This window comes from Petaurus breviceps, unplaced genomic scaffold (genome assembly GCF_028583685.1).
Source record: "Petaurus breviceps papuanus isolate PSGF00001 unplaced genomic scaffold, PetGlider_PUasm1.0 80, whole genome shotgun sequence".
NCBI classification, from domain to species: domain Eukaryota; kingdom Metazoa; phylum Chordata; class Mammalia; order Diprotodontia; family Petauridae; genus Petaurus; species Petaurus breviceps.
In genome coordinates this window covers 16,244,081-16,260,698 of record NW_027186540.1, presented here as the reverse complement: position 1 = coordinate 16,260,698, position 16,618 = coordinate 16,244,081, and the positions used below count along the sequence as shown (strand labels likewise).

At 35.7% G+C, this 16,618-nt stretch overlaps 1 protein-coding gene across 3 annotated transcripts in view; it reads right to left on the bottom strand.

Moving 5' to 3' along the window:
• The window catches only part of LOC138176028 (semaphorin-3C), a 202,034-nt gene that overhangs the window by 97,018 nt on the left and 88,398 nt on the right, over window positions 1-16,618 (bottom strand). For all 3 annotated transcript variants that reach the window (XM_069106756.1, XM_069106757.1, XM_069106755.1), the window contains exons 3-4: window positions 10,372-10,532; window positions 8,501-8,563 (exon numbers count right to left, since the gene is read on the bottom strand). In XM_069106756.1, coding sequence (XP_068962857.1) covers window positions 8,501-8,563; window positions 10,372-10,532 — 224 coding nt within the window. The remainder of the gene's footprint in view (window positions 1-8,500; window positions 8,564-10,371; window positions 10,533-16,618) is intronic.

Sequence of the window (16,618 nt, the reverse complement as noted above, 5' to 3'; positions counted from 1 at the left end):
TGGAGTCCCTCCAACTGGCAGCTGGTCATGCCCGCCCTGGTTGCTAAAGCCTTGGAGTGGGGATGGGCTTGACTCCACCCCCCCCCAGTTTCTTTATTTGTAAAATGAGCTGGAGAAGGAAATAGCAAACCATTCCAGCACTGTTGCCAAGAAAACCCCAAGGAGGGTCATGAAGAGCAGACAAAACCAAAAAACGACTGAACAACCCCAGCTACATGCTCAGCACTGGGCTTACCTTCCTTAATATAGTAAATCAGAGTGATTGTCATGGGTCCCAGATTTAAAACAATTAAGCAAAGAAAATAAATCTGATCCAAGTTAGAATATGAATGAAAAAGTGACTGTTACAGGAATTCAGAAGCAATAGAGACTGCACCAATAGGGTAGGTCAGAGAAAATAGCAGAGTGCTGGTGGCATCTAATTTGCCAACCATAAAGGATAAATATTATTTCAATAGGTATATCCAGAGATTCTTGCATTTCAGACACAGAAAATACTATAAAAAATCAACGAATTTAACAAGTTTTAATTAAGATCCTGCTCTATACCTTTCATGCACCATGCTAATCATACAGGACACAAAGGCAAAAATCAAATGGTCCCTGCCCTTCCAGAACTTTTATTTGGGTCAGAAAATGAAACATGTATACCTACAAGCAGATGTTGTTTAGCCATTCAAACATGTCCTACTGTGCATGACCTCTTACTGTTTTTTTTTTGACAAAGACACTAACTAGAGGGTTGCCATTTCTTCCTCCAGTGGATTAGGACAAACAGAGGATTAGTGACCTGCCCACCATCACACAGCTAGTGAATGTCTGAGGCTGGCTTCGAACTCAGGTCTTCTTGAATCCAGTCCCAGCACACTTCACTGAGCTACCTGGCTGACTTCTAGCCATCCATCTGCCTCTTACTTCTACAAGCAGATATAGATGTATAATTACATATGTAAGTAGCATGATTAATAAATAAAAAGTAGAGGAAGAGAGAAGAGTAATTAGGAGCTGTGGACACAGTAGAAAATGCCTTGTGTAGAAGCTGGTGTGTAAGGGGAAAAAAATAAAATGCCCTATAAAGTTTAAGGGAAGAAATAGGAACTGAGCTTGTAGTTTTGTAGACTAAGGGAATTCTAATATAAGGAATATCCATCTACCAATGTAGGTCAAGACCTTCTTTTTCATTTATAGCCTCAAAGTGCTGCTGAGGACACAGATGATAAATGGCTAGTCTAAGCTCATATTCCCTGTGTGTATCAGAGGCAGGATTAGAACCCAGGGTTTCCTGGTTCTGTGGTCAGACTCCTCTGCACCACCCCACTCTGCCTGTCACAAATCAAAACACTATATAAATCTCAGAATTTATTACTATCACCATCATCATTATTATTAATTAGAAGCAATAGAAGGGATAAAAGGATTTCAAGTTGGAAGATAACCTTTGAAAGATTTTTTTCCAATCACTTCATTTTATAGAAGAGGAAACTGATCAAAAAGATGACAACCCCCCCCCCCAAACTCAGAGAGCCAAATGGGAGTAGAGCCAGTCCTTCTGATGCCAAACTCTCCCTATTACATTATGCTTTTGTATCAGATGTGTATGTGAAATAGGGAGTGCCATTGACAGTTTGGTTATGGGGAATGATGGAAGAAGACACGTGACCTCTTACAGAACACTGGTCTCCTTAGAGGTTCTATTCATTGGAACCAAAGGAACTTACAGTACAGTGGGGGCTGATAAAACATGAAACAGTAATGAAGTAGAAAATAAAGTACTTAATTAAGTGCTAAGCTGGGTAGAACAGACTTTCTGTCTGGCTGAAGTGTAACTTTAAGTGCTGCTTATCTTAAAGGCTGACCAAAAATGTCAACATCTATTTGATCATCCCAAATGGAAACAACAAATTTGAGTTCTTTCTTCTGCTTAGAGCCAGCATATTGCTTGCTTTATATACTGATGAATATTTCAATAAAACCTTTTACTTGAACTCCCGTGCACCCTGCTTTGTTCTTTTATTTACACTGGGCAAACATCACTTGACCAAATTTAGTTCTAACTGTCCTGATTTAATCCAATTTAACATTCATATCAAATGCATTGTGTTTTCATTTTCAGTCTCTATGTGGTCCCTCAAAATTATTTTTGTGAATACATTGTTAAAATGCATTTAATTTATCAAAAATGAAAGTTTCAGTGAATGTTTCCAATAGCACTTTGTAGTGGGACTAACACCTTGACTATATCCAAACTGGTGCTACTACTACAAATGATAATGAATTATAGATAAACAGTTCATCTAATTTGTCTCGAATTTAGCCATTATACCCCCTTGCTATAATTATCTTTCCCCTAGTGTGCTAGTCTAAATAAATATTTTTTTCTTTTTGGTGAGGTGGGGGAAGGGACTGTTGCCTAACTTTTTGAAATTGGTTTTCTCTGCTCTAGACATGCTCCTTTTCCCTGCTTAGAACTATCCCCATTAATGGAATCCTCCACATTATAATATTTGGTGACCCATGAACTCTGGCTCAAACCCTGGTTGTGACATCACACGTGATCTCATTTGACTAAATAACCCTATGTTTCCTATAAAAGCCCAAACCACTGATGTATTCCTTAACATCCTCAGTGAATTTAATAACTATAGAATCATGATCCCTATTTATCAGAACAAGGAAAAACCTTAGTATGGCAATGTCATAAATCCTGAAGGCAGCCAGTGGTAGGGCTTAGTCTCTACCATAACTTGAGGGACAAGTGTTGCCCTCTTGTTGTTGGCTAGCTGTTTTCAGTCACATCTGACTCTTTGTGACCCCATGTGGGGTTTTCTTCACAAAGACACTGGAGAGGTTTGCCATTTCCTTCTCCAGCTCATTTTTTACAGATGAGGAAACTGAGGCAAACAGGCTTAAGTCACTTGTCTAGGGTCACACAGGTAGTATCTGAAGCCAGATTTGAACTCAGAATGAGTCTGACTCCAGGCCTGGTGCTCTACCCACTCCACCACCTAGCTGCCCCTAAGTGTTGCCCATAATGTCCTTTTATTGTTACCCTTGCCTCCCACTCCATGCTTCCATGTCTCCAGATAAACCACATCACTTTCTTTTTAACATGCCAAATACAAACCTACTGCTTTGCCTTGGATAGCTAGTCTAGTCCTTTTGTGAAGCTCTCTTCAAGTCTCTGGAGAATGGTCACTGTGTTGGATTGGAATATCAAGGCACTCACTATTATAGCACGTTATTTTGAAAATAAGTATATACTTAAGATGTGTTGATTCTCTCTGAACTGTATGCATCTAAAAACTGTTCTCTGTCATTTTTATCTTAAGATTTAGAAGATTCCGTTAGATTAGGCTAGTCAAGGTGACAGTGTTTTGCACTGAAATAACATTGTTGATCCATAATGTCTAAGGAGTAGCCATACAATTGAAAAAGATGGTGGCACTCACTTAGTCCAGTCCATACCTGGATAGAAGGCCTGAATATCATGCCCAACAAGTGGCTATCCTTCTTCTATATAAAGACCTTCAAAGACAGAGAGCTCACTCTTTCCAACAACAACACATTTCCCTTTGCAAAAATCCTAATTGTTGAGACTATTTTCCTCATGTTAAGACAAGATTTGGATCTCCTTAACTTTTAGCCATTCTTTTTCTGCTATATACCCAGTTATATCTCCCTCCTCCTAGTAACAAACAGATGAAGAGAAAAGCTCTGTAACTACTACTACAAGAAAAATAAAAGATAGCAAAGGTACCAAATTTGTATTAATCTGTCTTTAACAAAAAGATCAACTGCAAGGTATACTGTCTGTCCAGATACCAATCTTTAAGTCACAAAATAATTTTACTATGAAATGTTTATTTTTGTTTGCAACAATTATACAGACAGGATATGAATGTAAAGCACACACACTCATCATTTGGGTGAGAAACAAAGCACTGTGGTTTTGAAAAGCATTCTCCAAAAGCTCTAAATGGCAGCTGGGTTTCGAGTCAGGAAGACTCATCTTCCTGAGTTCATATTTGCCCTTATTCACTAGCTGCGTGACCTTGGGTAAGTCACTTAACCTTGTTTGCCTCCATTTTTTCATGTGTAAAATGAACTGGAGAAGGAAATGTCAAACCACTCCAGTATCTCTGCTAAGGAAACCCAAATGAGGTCATGATGAGTCAGACACAATTGAACAAGAAACAAGGGTGTAAATGTGCTGATATGTCACAAGATAATAGTGATTATAGTCTTAAAGCTGAAAGTGTCTTTAGAGGCCATCTGATCCTGTGACCCAGGGTGATCACATGATTTGCCCAACATCATATAATTAGTAACAGAGAAAAAAGGGTCTGATAAACATGATTTCCTAGTTCCAGAGCCAGTACATCTCAAGAAAAAATTGCCCCAAATGAATTATTTTGAAATTACCAACTGTTTAGACACAAGCCTGGTTGGTGAGTCTTATTTCCACCTTATTGTAGGTTTAGTAGCTACTTCACACCATAAGGAAAGAAAACAATACAAAATGAAGCCTCATATGGTAAAAAGATCATTAGATTTGATGCAAGAGAATCTGTGTTTGATTCTTTTACATCAAGAGAACGATGTGCTACTGCAACCTTAGAAAAAGTCACTTAATATTTCCGGACATTCATTTTCTCATCTGTAAAATTTAAGTCTGGGTGAAATACAAAGGCATTTTCCATCTCTGAATCCTACAGTCATATGACTAAATATTTGACAATGCTTATCTATTGAAACTTGAAAGGATTCAGAAAAAATAAGTGACCCGAAAGTTATTTCCTTTGTTTGTAATTCTTCTTTAATCACTACACAGATCTGAGAGCTAGCAAATAAAGCTTTTAAGTTGCTATTTGTTCACTGCATAGAACTAGATTCTTACCAATTCATCTTCCTTGTTCCATTTAAGTGATTTTGGAAATGAAGAAATGAGGCTGTTTTAACTGTTATCACTAAAGAAAACATCCTTACCAGTAACACTGTTAGCTCATCATGGGCACAGAAAACTATATAATTGATGAATTCAGTAAAGGTTGATATTGTATCAATGTCATGTTTATATATATATATATATATATATATATATGTATAAATACAGGTTATGCATATGTGTGAGAGATCATGGTTATTTTACTCAAAACTATTCAACACTGGTTATTTAGTACATTCATTAAACCTTATTTCTGTGGGTTTGCCTTGGCTTTCAGCTCAATTTTTTTCTACATTAATAAAATATAAAATTATATGGAGAACTTCATGGAGCATGGGGTTGGAGGAAGAAAGGGTAATGGAATAATTACGCTAGCAAAGGCTGTTAGAGATGGAGAAAAGAAATAAATATCTACATTCACAACCCAATTTCCCATGTAACTCCTTATCCAAGACAGTATAAGGATTCCTTATTTACTGTGATATAATTTTTAAAATATACTCTATTATGGTCTAATAAATGTGACATTTTATCAATAATTTTAAAGTTTTTATCTAACGGATTTAGAAAAACCCATTTTTTTTGTCATTTAGTCTGTCTTCTCAATGCATTAATTAAAATCTCTGTCACCCTTCTGCTTTGCATAAAAGAAAATAAAACATGAAAGTCAGGGCTATTATATACAATGAATAAAAAAAAGACAAAAATGAGGCATGCAGATGATACAATTTTAGGTTTTTACAAGAGAGTGTATTGACACTTCTAAAAAGTTACTTTGAATTGAAAAGTTTATGTATCTAAAAGCTGCTAATTTACTTTGGAATTATTAACTAGCTATTTGTTTTTTTAACTGTGGAGTAAGAAGGGATAGTGGATAGAAAGTCAACCTCAAAATCATGTGTATCTGGGTTGAAATATACCTCTGACACACTGGCTGTGTAACCCTGGGCAAGTGAAGATGATGTTGCCTCTTCAGGGCTGTAGGCACCTCTCTAGGACTCTAAAATTTCAGAGCAGGTGCTGACCTGCATTGGCTGAAGGAATTTCCTCATTAGAAGTACCACCTACCAATAAAATTATAGCTCTGAGTACAAAAACAAAATAATTTCTTTTTTTAAAAATGCTTTTGGATTGAATACTCTAAACTACCTCTTAGTGGATCACTATATGTTAAAAAATTTAGTTTCTTTCTGAAGAAATTCCGTGAAAATGCCCTTCTACAGGCAACAAGCACCATACTCAACACTCTTGACAACAATGAAAAACATTATCTCTACACTCAAGAAACATATAAGAAGAGTAATGAGAAATGTTCCCGCAGAAGTGTGAGAGAAGATACTGTGTGATAAGGGCAAAGGCCTAAATGAAAAGCTCTAAGAGACTGATAGGAAAGAGAATTCTTTTTAATTAGGGTAGTTAAGCTACAAGGGTAAGAAGCCAGAGAGAGGAGAAAGAGCCTTAGAGAGAGAAATCAAGCTGCACTACTAACTACCTATGTGACTTCAGGCAAGGACAGAAAATTGGTCTCTTTGGACCCAAGGTTTCTTCCTCTGTAAAGGGTATGTTAGGGCCTGGATGACTCCGAAGATCTCTTCTAGGTCAATTCTATGACCCCATGACCCTGAATCACTTGTTCAAGAGAATGTGGAAAATCAGTGGGAATTTCTGGGACTAGAATCCACAAGGAGATCTAGGTCATCAGTGAATTCTCTGATTTATCTTCTGTGACCGTATTAACTAAAGCTTTTTGAACAAAGGATAATCAATTACTAGGATTTACAGCCACAGGACATTACCGAACTACAAAGTATTTTTCAGGCAAATGGTTCAGTAAAGCTCAACTATACAGTGAAAAGCATTCATTGGAATATATATGCATGCTTATTGACACAATATTAATTATTAGGTTGTAATTTGATTTGTGCATGGCAAATTAATTATATAGACTCTTTTTTTTTCACATTTTTTACCCCTGAATGTCTGTCTTATTTTCCTTTTGTTATACTCTCAATGCACTCTTCTGGGAAAGAAGAAACAAACTATTTCTAAACCCTTTCTCATTTTCCCTTTTAGCTTGTGTTCCCCCTCTTCACAAGGCCCCTCCCAGGAGAAGGACCTATTTAATCAGATTAAACTTTGTTTCTCTCATCATGAGTAGAATAATTTAGTTGCATGGTGTGACCCACAAAATGATGCAATTGGATCTTTACTGGCCACAGCCCATTTTAGCTCCACTCTGTGCTCAGAGTCAAGCCTCCTTCTTCTATGACACTGGCTATTCATAGTCTATGGATAAATTTCAGATTGTTTAAAATATCTCTCAAACTCATGGACAGTGAAACACTTGTCATTCTTTTGAGCCTTGTGATTCACAGTATTTGCTACCTTTCTTCAAAAGAGAGGTAATCCATCTCTGGGAAGCAGTGATACATTTTCAAGTAACTCCTTAAATCATTAGATTAGTTTTCTTAACTATACAAAATGCCCATCAGTGTGATACTGAGTATTATGCCAAAACTTGACAAAAAGATTCAGCTCTTTTTATTTCTGCTTCTATATTTGGAACATTTTTTTTCATGCTTTTTGTATCTAAATCCTGGTCCCAAAAATGCATCCACCACTTGTCAGTATATTAGAGATCACTAGGTCCAATCCTATGTTGAGCCTAGTTATGTTACAGTTCAGCATTTGGATGTAATAAACAAGATTGCATATATGTTGTGGCTCATAATAAGTTCCTTGGAGGCTCATTTTTATGATGAAACAATATTCCCTGAATTTTAATATCATAAACCACCTAACTTTCTACATGAGCTTCAGTAACTCATTTGACCTCTTTTATTGGCAATGGCAAAGTACAATAATATGGTAATTGTCATTGTAATATTGTAACCTCATGATTGAAAATTTTGCATGAAATGCCCCTGACTGTAATTTGACATAAACCTGCAATATTTTTTCAAGTACTTTACACTGACCATCTATCGATAGGATGCATGTTCATTTAAATGGCAAGTGCCCTTAAATTATGAACAAAACAAAGCACCAATAAAGGACCTTAATTTCCTGAAGCTGTATGCCTCTGGAATGTGTAGGCTAACCACTGCCTTGATGCAAAAATGTGTTTTCTTAGAAAAGTCCATGTAGCACCTGGAAGCTGCTCCAGGCACGTGCATTATCATTATGTGAGGGGCCTGCTGAGTATCCTCTTAGATATATTAGGAACAAGCATAATTACTCTAATCCATCACTAAAGACATCTAAGCACAATCATAAAAGTAAAAAGAGGCACAATTTTTACCCAGATGAGAGATCTGAAAAAGCAGAAAACATGCAAATTCCAAACTTATAGAATTTCTGAGTCATCAGTCCAAAAAAGTTTATAAAACTAACATCCTTTGTCTCACTTCTAGTTGCACTCAAAGAACTCTAACACAAAAGCTAAATGATTAACATTTATTAATGTTATTAAATTAATTATTATTAAAATATTATTATTATTAAAATATTATTAAATTTAATAATATTATTAAAAAAAAACACAAACACACTCACTGTGGGGTCTTTGCCAGCCATTTTGCACTCTTCAACTTTGTTTGCAGATGCTGGCCAGAAAATCTGTTTGGAAAGAGAAAGGTCACATAAGTTTTTTTGTTGTTGTTGTTGAGTTGGTTTTTGGTTGTGTTCAACTCTTCATGACCCCATGTGGGGTTTCTTGGCAAAGATATTATAGGGGTTTGCCGATTCCTTCTCCAGCTCATTTTGAAGATGAGGAAACTGAGGCAAATAGGGTTAAGGGACTTGCCCAGGGTCACACAGCTAATAAGTGTCTGAGGCCAGATTTGAATGTAGTTCTTCCTGATCCAGAGCCACTGAGTCCCCTAGTGGCCCCATAATATAAGTGGCATATTTGAATATTGTCTTTATTTAATTGTTGCTAATGGAGTGCTTTCAAAACACATCTAATGTCACTTTTCTGTTCATTTGTACCTTTTCCATTATAAGAGTGGCTTTTCCCAAAGGATTTTATTACCATAAGTTCATTCTAATAAAATTCTATAAGGAATTTTAAGTGGCTATTTTTTTTCTCTTTGTGTGATTGATAACTTTTCCTGACAGTATCACTTAAAGATATGTAGAAAGTATCGAAAGGATAGTATCAAAAGTACACATCTCATTTACGAATTGTATAATAGTGATACCTATATATATGTATATATATATATGTGTGTGTGTGATTTTTCATACTGTGATTATGCAGTGGATATAGAATAATCCATACCCCAAAAGAATGTCCCACTATAACATAAAATCACAATGTTCCTATTGATTACAACTTTTTAAGATCCAAAAATCTACTAAGCATCTGAGTCAGGATTTGATTTGAACTCAGGTCTTCCTGACTTTAATTCCAGTGCTCTATTTACTGCACCACTTAGCTGCTATGTTTAAAATGTCAAAATATACATTTAGAGAACTTTCTGTTAGCATCTCAATTAGAATTATTCCCCTTCCTTCCTCAAAGAGTTCAGTGCCTGATTCATGATCTCTCTCTGTCTACTCCCAACTCCAACCTAATACTCTAGGATGTGTGTGTTTGTGTGTGTATTCCCTCAAACATCCTTACCTCCAAATCCTTCAATCTATGCCCTCTTTCCATGTTCTATTCCTTTACAGGGAGTAGGAACATAATAGGGACACACTTGACCACGATGCCATTGCTCATAATCATACAATTCCCAAGATCAAGAACTCTGAAATTCCTTTATATAATTATAATATCACACACATATCTACATATATATGGATATAGATATAAATATAGTTACTTCTCTCTCCAGTCCAAGCCATCCTCATACAAATGAAAGTGATTTTTTTTTCTGAAATGTAGATCTGACCTTGTCCCTCCTCTTACTCAATAAACTTTGGTATCTCTTTATTAATTCTAGGATAAATTCTTTTAACATTTAAAGTCCTTGTAGCCTATTGTTTGTGTTATGCTAAAAAGTGAAAAAAGGCCCAAAATGTAAAACTAACAAAAATACAAAGTGATCTATAACTTTCCTCCCAAATGTCAAGTTCTCTTCAAATTTATATGTGTGTAAAATGTTTTTTTCTTATTCTATTTCATATGTCCATTCATTTCCTCAATTCCATTCAATTCATGGCACTGATCCAAGAAAATTTACCTTTTTCCATATTGTAGAGCACAAAGTAGACTAGATGGGAGAAACTGGAATAAGTATTATTTAACTCATGCTCCCTAAGAAACAAACCCATATTTTTCACTGAGCGATAGGTCTGGACTTTTGCCTGCTGGTCTAATGAAGTACACTTTTCTTTCTCTTTTTCTCTCTGTACACAACAACAGGAAAAAAAACACATTATGAGGCAATTTTGAGTTCCGAAAACATTTTTGAACTTACACTTAGAGGGTCCTGGCTTATGTTATTGATATTCAAAGACAGAATGTGATCTTTGCTGCCCACATATATCCGGTCCTGATCTTCATCCATTAATAATATCCTGTAGTCTAATGGATTGTGGGAAAGACTGTAATATTCAGAGGTCTTGGTTTCCCGCAGCTCTGAAACAGTGAATAGCAGAAATTAGTTTAAAAAGTTTCTTAGTTTTATGATTTCATTATTTTAAATAATCTAAAAAGAATGCCTTTATTTTCTGCCCATTAATGACATAACAGTTTGGTCCCTCCTTAAGTAATTCTTTCATTTTCATTTATGTTGTTTTTTAAAGGCTCTTTCATAAAACAAAAACATTTCTCTACCTGCTAAACTAACAATTGTCTATTATTTTAAATATTGTCATTGTTTATTGCCTCAATGTATAAGACTGAGCAAGCATTAAACAAGGACAATCTGTTATTGTTTATGAAATGATGAGGTACCTGAAAAGAACTCTTAGGGAAGCAGGTACAAAGCAGGCAGGAAGCAGGGCACATACTTTTGGGTGATGATGATGGATAGAGTACTTAAAGGATAGGGAATCAAGAGATCATGGCCATTAACTCACTATGTGATCCTGGGTAAATAATTTTCCTTTTCTGGATCTGTTTCTTCATCTGTCAAGTGAGGGGAGTAGACAGGATAGTCTCCAGTACCCCATCCTCCACTAGAATTCTATGATTTATTTTTAACAGAATCATTTGAGCCACACAGGCATGTGAAATTCTTCATTCCATTATTATTTTGGGAACCAACAGTTAAGAATCAATTCCAGTGAAAAACCTGATGCTTACAAATGGATAGGTTGAGCAAAGCCCAGGGAGTGTCAATTGCTTCTGATCACCCTTACTATGCCTCATTCTTGACCTTAACTGACCTTATCTATTCTCGAGAGGAACATTCATTCTCACTTCAATATTCATCTGATCTTTAATCTCCACTATGGTGGTCACTATAGAGAACTCTTAACTAAGCTGATGCATTATTCAATGGTTTAAACTGGGGTGGTGCCGGTGATGTTAGAGTAGAACCAGACATTTAATCATTAAACTTTACTCTAAAAAAAAAGTCAATCCATATTTTAAAAATAATTTATTGTATCTAAAAGAAAAAAAGGCACATGAACAAATAGTTATAAATAAACCAACAAGTGAACTGCTAAACCACATCTCATATGCAAAGACTCATGCTCATTTAACAACTTTCACAATGAATAAGTGCCTTTGTAATTGACCTTTGAAGACAATGAATGTACTGTGACAATAAAAAGGTCGATATTCATTATAGCTGATATGATTTTTTTCTCTCCAGTCAAAATGCTTCTTGATCACATTTAAGCCTCTTGTCAAAGGAATTCAATAGTTCCTTTGTTTTCTTATTATTTTCTTACCTGAGATTCACAAATCCTAGGAAGATGTCTGTTGTTCTGGGATTAAAATTTCAAAGGAACACTCTTTTCAGAGTTCTGCTAGCTGAATTACAAATATTTCTCTTGAATTTTTCTCCTCTTTGGAATTTGAACTAAGTCAAAGTTGACAATTATGGGGTTGCCTATAAAGTGCTACAAACTCCATCTGACAGTGAACGCCTGAATCTTAAAAATAAATCAACTTACTCCCATTTCATAAGTTTAGTAGGTGCCAGACCCTGTGCTAAGCACAAGGGATAAAAAGAACCAGTAAAATCAGTCCCTGCCTTCAATGAGTTTACATCTTAATAGGGGATACAGCATATATATATATAAATGCATATGTAAGACACACAGAGTCAATTCCAGGAATTTAAGAAGGGAGAGAATTACCATCTGGGAGGCAAAGAGGGGTCTCTTTTAGGAGGTGACACTTGAGTTTAGTCTTCAAGAAGGTCTATTTTTAGAGGTAGAAATGAAGCCAGAGAACAGTCAGTTCAAAAGCATAGAGATGGAAGATGGAGCATTGTGTGTGAGAAGTAAGACTCTCAGAATAAATGGACTATAGATTGTGTGGAATAGAGCAATGTATAAGAAACCTGGAAAAGCTGGAAGGCAGTGACTGTAAGGAGTTTTAAATGCCAAATAGAAATGTGTACTAGAGACTAGATTTAATACTGGACTTTATTGAATAAAATGCGGCCAAATCTATGCTTCAGGAAAAATCTCTTTCGGAAACTAGGCAGAATATGGACTGAAGAGATTTGAGGCAAGGAGACCAACTAGAAGGTAAACTGCAATTAGGTGAGAGGTCATGAGGGTGTGCACTAATGTGGAAGCTACACAGAGAAGTTTTCTATATGTGCATGTTTTATACACACATGCACATACATGTATATGTATACATATATCTATAAAAAATCCAAAATATACAACTATATGGATGAGTATATATGTATGTATATATTCACATACATACACATAGATTAATAAGTATATTGTGTATGTATGTATATGCACACACCCATACCCATGCCCACATCTATCTATATGTATATGTGTGTAAGTATGTGTTCATCCGAGGCATCCAAGACTCAGTGGATAGAATGACACATCCAGAGTCAGGAAGACTCATCTCCCTGAATTCAAATCTGGCCTCAGAAACTTACTAGCTAGAATCACTTAACCCAGTTTGCCTCAGTTTCCTCATCTGTAAAATGAGATGAAGAAGGAAATGGCAGACCATTCCAGTATCTCTGCCATGAAAGTACCAAATGGGGTCATGAGGAGTCAGACACAACTGAACAAAAATAAAATGTACACACACACACACACACACACACACACACACACACACACACATCTTCTGACCAAACAAAGTGTTAGATTCTTTATTATTATTATTTTGTTTTTTGGAGCAGGAAAGGCAGGGCAGTTGGGGTTAAGTGATTTGCTCAAGGTCACATGGCTAGTAAGTGTTAAGTATCTGAGGTCAAACTTGAACTCAGGTCCTTTTGACTCTAGGGTTGGTGCTTTATTCACTGCATCACCCAGCCACCCCGAAGTGTTAGATTCTTTAACAGATGATACTTCAGATATTTTTTAACAAAGGATCACAAAATGACCTGAAAAAAACATATTAAGCTTAATTTCACATTACAAATGATGCCTTCAATAAATCTAAGCTTACACAAGCGTAAATCTATGTGTACTGCATTATCTGGTACTTTTTATTATTGCTAGTATGGATTTTCTAACTCTGTCAACTTTGTCTACAGTTATGAAATTATCACTCAAGAATATTTCCTGACCCACCCAGTACTGTTTGTGTCAATTACAATTAATTTTAAAACAAAGATTCCTAACCTTTTAAAGTTAGTCTGTTGGGGAGTTGAATAAAACCGATTTACCTCTTCTCAGAGTAATGTTTTAAAATGGATAGAATAAACTACATTTGATTATAAAGGAAATAGATTTTACTAAATACAATTATAATTTTTATAAGAGCTCACATTTCTCAGGTTAAGAAATCCTGGCCTATAAAAATTACTTTAAGATAATAGGATCTTTAAAGTCCCTTCCAGTTCTAAACACTATTATCCTAATAAATGTTTTTGACATTTCACTAATAAAGAAGACAGACAAAAATAGTGGGTAAGACTGATTTGGGTATTAAAATATTCCCACCAACATGCAGCGGTATATTCTCTGTCAAAATATTTCTCTATCATCTTGTGGATTCAATTGTTGATTCACTTAAGGAAATAGAATAGCAGAGCATTATATCAACTTCACTTACTGTCCAAGTCCTGACTTGCCATTCAACCCAACAACCCAAATACTGTTCACACTTCAACAGTCATGTAAGTTACATCTTTGGTTCTCCCTAGGAAAGGGCTTTGGACCACTCTTGTAGGTTTAAGAATGCAAGCACTTTGAAGTTAAGGGCTGTTCTGTTTTTGTCCTTGTGTAACCAACACCTGTTAGAGTGCCTGGTAGTAAGCACTTATTACTGATTGACTGAGAAGGAAGATGAAGAGATGCCCAAGCCTACAGCTTTACTGAGCTGAGCCTAAGAGGCAATGTCCATGTTACATATGATAAAGAGGCCCACCCAAAGCTAGATTTAAAAGAGATGGTAAAAGGAGCTGCTTTGGTTAACAGACTCCTACTTAAATTGTCTTAGGTCACTATGTAGATGAATGACTTGACTGCAAAGAAAATGAGTGGACAATAGAAAATGTTACCAATATTACTATAAGTAGTCTATTATGTACTTTGTTGAATTTTAACGGAGGTGAGTCTTGCTGAATTTCATCATACTTTGATATATTGTTAAGATTATAGGTATAGGTAGCAAATACTATTTTTTTGGAGAAATGTCTTCAATTCTGTACTAGTTATGGCTTTAGCTAAGATGATATAGCACTAGAAAGGTGAAGGTTTAGACAAGGAACAAAAACGGCTCTGGGAACTTGGAAAAATTTCCTGGTAAATTAAATTATTCTAAAAAACAAAAGTTTAATGTGTGCTTCTGCCCAGAAATCCAAATTACTGTACTGTCTCCATGACGGAAAATTTCAGCAATATACCCCATGCCAAATTTCCCTAAGGGAAATCCTCAATTGAACAAGTGTCTCACCTGAAGTTCACATCCACATTTACAATTCTTTTTATTGTTCTTTATAATGAAAGAGATTGTACCCTTTAAGCTCGCTAGAGTTACAGCTTTGCCCCAAAGTGTGACAAACCCCAACAAGTCAAGTACTTAGCACTCAGACTATTTAATATTGTATAGCAATCAAAACATAGCTTTTAATATATTCCATCTGTAAATGACTCTATTACCATAAATAATGAAAAATAACTTTAGTTCTCTGTATTCAGTCTGTGAGTGGGCTCTGTCTCAGATTGTCAGAGGTGACTAAGTCAATATTAATCTGATTCATGCACTCAAAAATTTGATCTTTGGGCAATGATGATAAAGTCTTTTATTACCCATATAAAGTATCTGTAATACCAAACTTTAGGGTCATGTCCTCTGCTTCAGAACCACTATAGCCTTTCAAAAATTCTTAAGATTTGATAAGAAGGAATAATGGGCATTATATTTTATTTATCTATCCAGTTAAAAGTCAAGTCCAAGAAAGTTTTTCTATTAGAAGCACATGCATTAACAGAAATAGGAGGAAATTTGTAAAGTCTGATTAAATGTATTTTTAAGGCTTATAAAGCTTACTGCTTATTCATTCAACCAACATTTATTGAGCCTTAACTGTGTACAAAATATTATAATAGATATGTAAATTTACTAGATACAAAGCTAAACATGGAAAAGTTCCTGAACATATTAAAATATAAATTGATCTTCCATTCTGTTATGGAATGGAAAAAAAATCATTAGACTACTTTCCAAAACATTGAAAGTGAATTTCCCACTGGCAAAACTACAGGTTTTAAATGGAATTCCTTATGAGACAAGGATTAAGGTCACATGGCCTATAGATTCAATAATAATGCTTCTGACAGGATTATTTTCTCTGCTATATTTCATATCTTCTGAAGAATTAGGCACTATCCTCTCTCTTAGAATTGTTCCTCCTCCACTCTTTTTCCTCTTCTTTCCGTTTTTCGTTCTTCTTTTTTCTTCTCCTCTTCCTTCTTGTGATTTATTGTCATCGTTCAGTTTTTTTTTTTTGAACTCTCAGAGGCACTCAAGATATTAAGACTATCAAGTAAGGAATGAAGGCTGGCTTGTTCCTTTAGGAAAAGCAGGTTGATCAAGACAAGGACTGACAAACTGCAGCAGACTGACTGGCAGCCAGTATCACCTACCTATTTCCTAAGACAAACAAGGAAAGAAATATGGGAAGACATAGCACACAGCACGGTGCCAAACCCCACACTCGGAAAATCAAAATCAATCAATCTTAAAGGAGTAGAGGACTCCAGGAACAGTAATAGTAATGACCAGGAATCTCTCTCGTCTAGGCACTCTGCCAGGTAGAACAGTAGCCCATGGACAAGGAGTCACCAGGAACTTTATACAACACCTAGTGCCTGTGATTCCTCAAGGTACAGGAAACCTGAGATTTCCTCTCGTTTTCAATGAGTGTTGGGGGTAGAGGAGGGAGGGAATTAAGTATGTTGAAGCGGAAAGGACATTGAAGTGAACACCAGAACTTGGCACCCAAACAAATGTAATAATAGTTCCCATTTAGATAGTCCTTTATGACTTACAGAGAAAACACTTTCTTTCTAACAACCCTGTGGGATACTGTGGTGCCAGCATTACTGTACTCA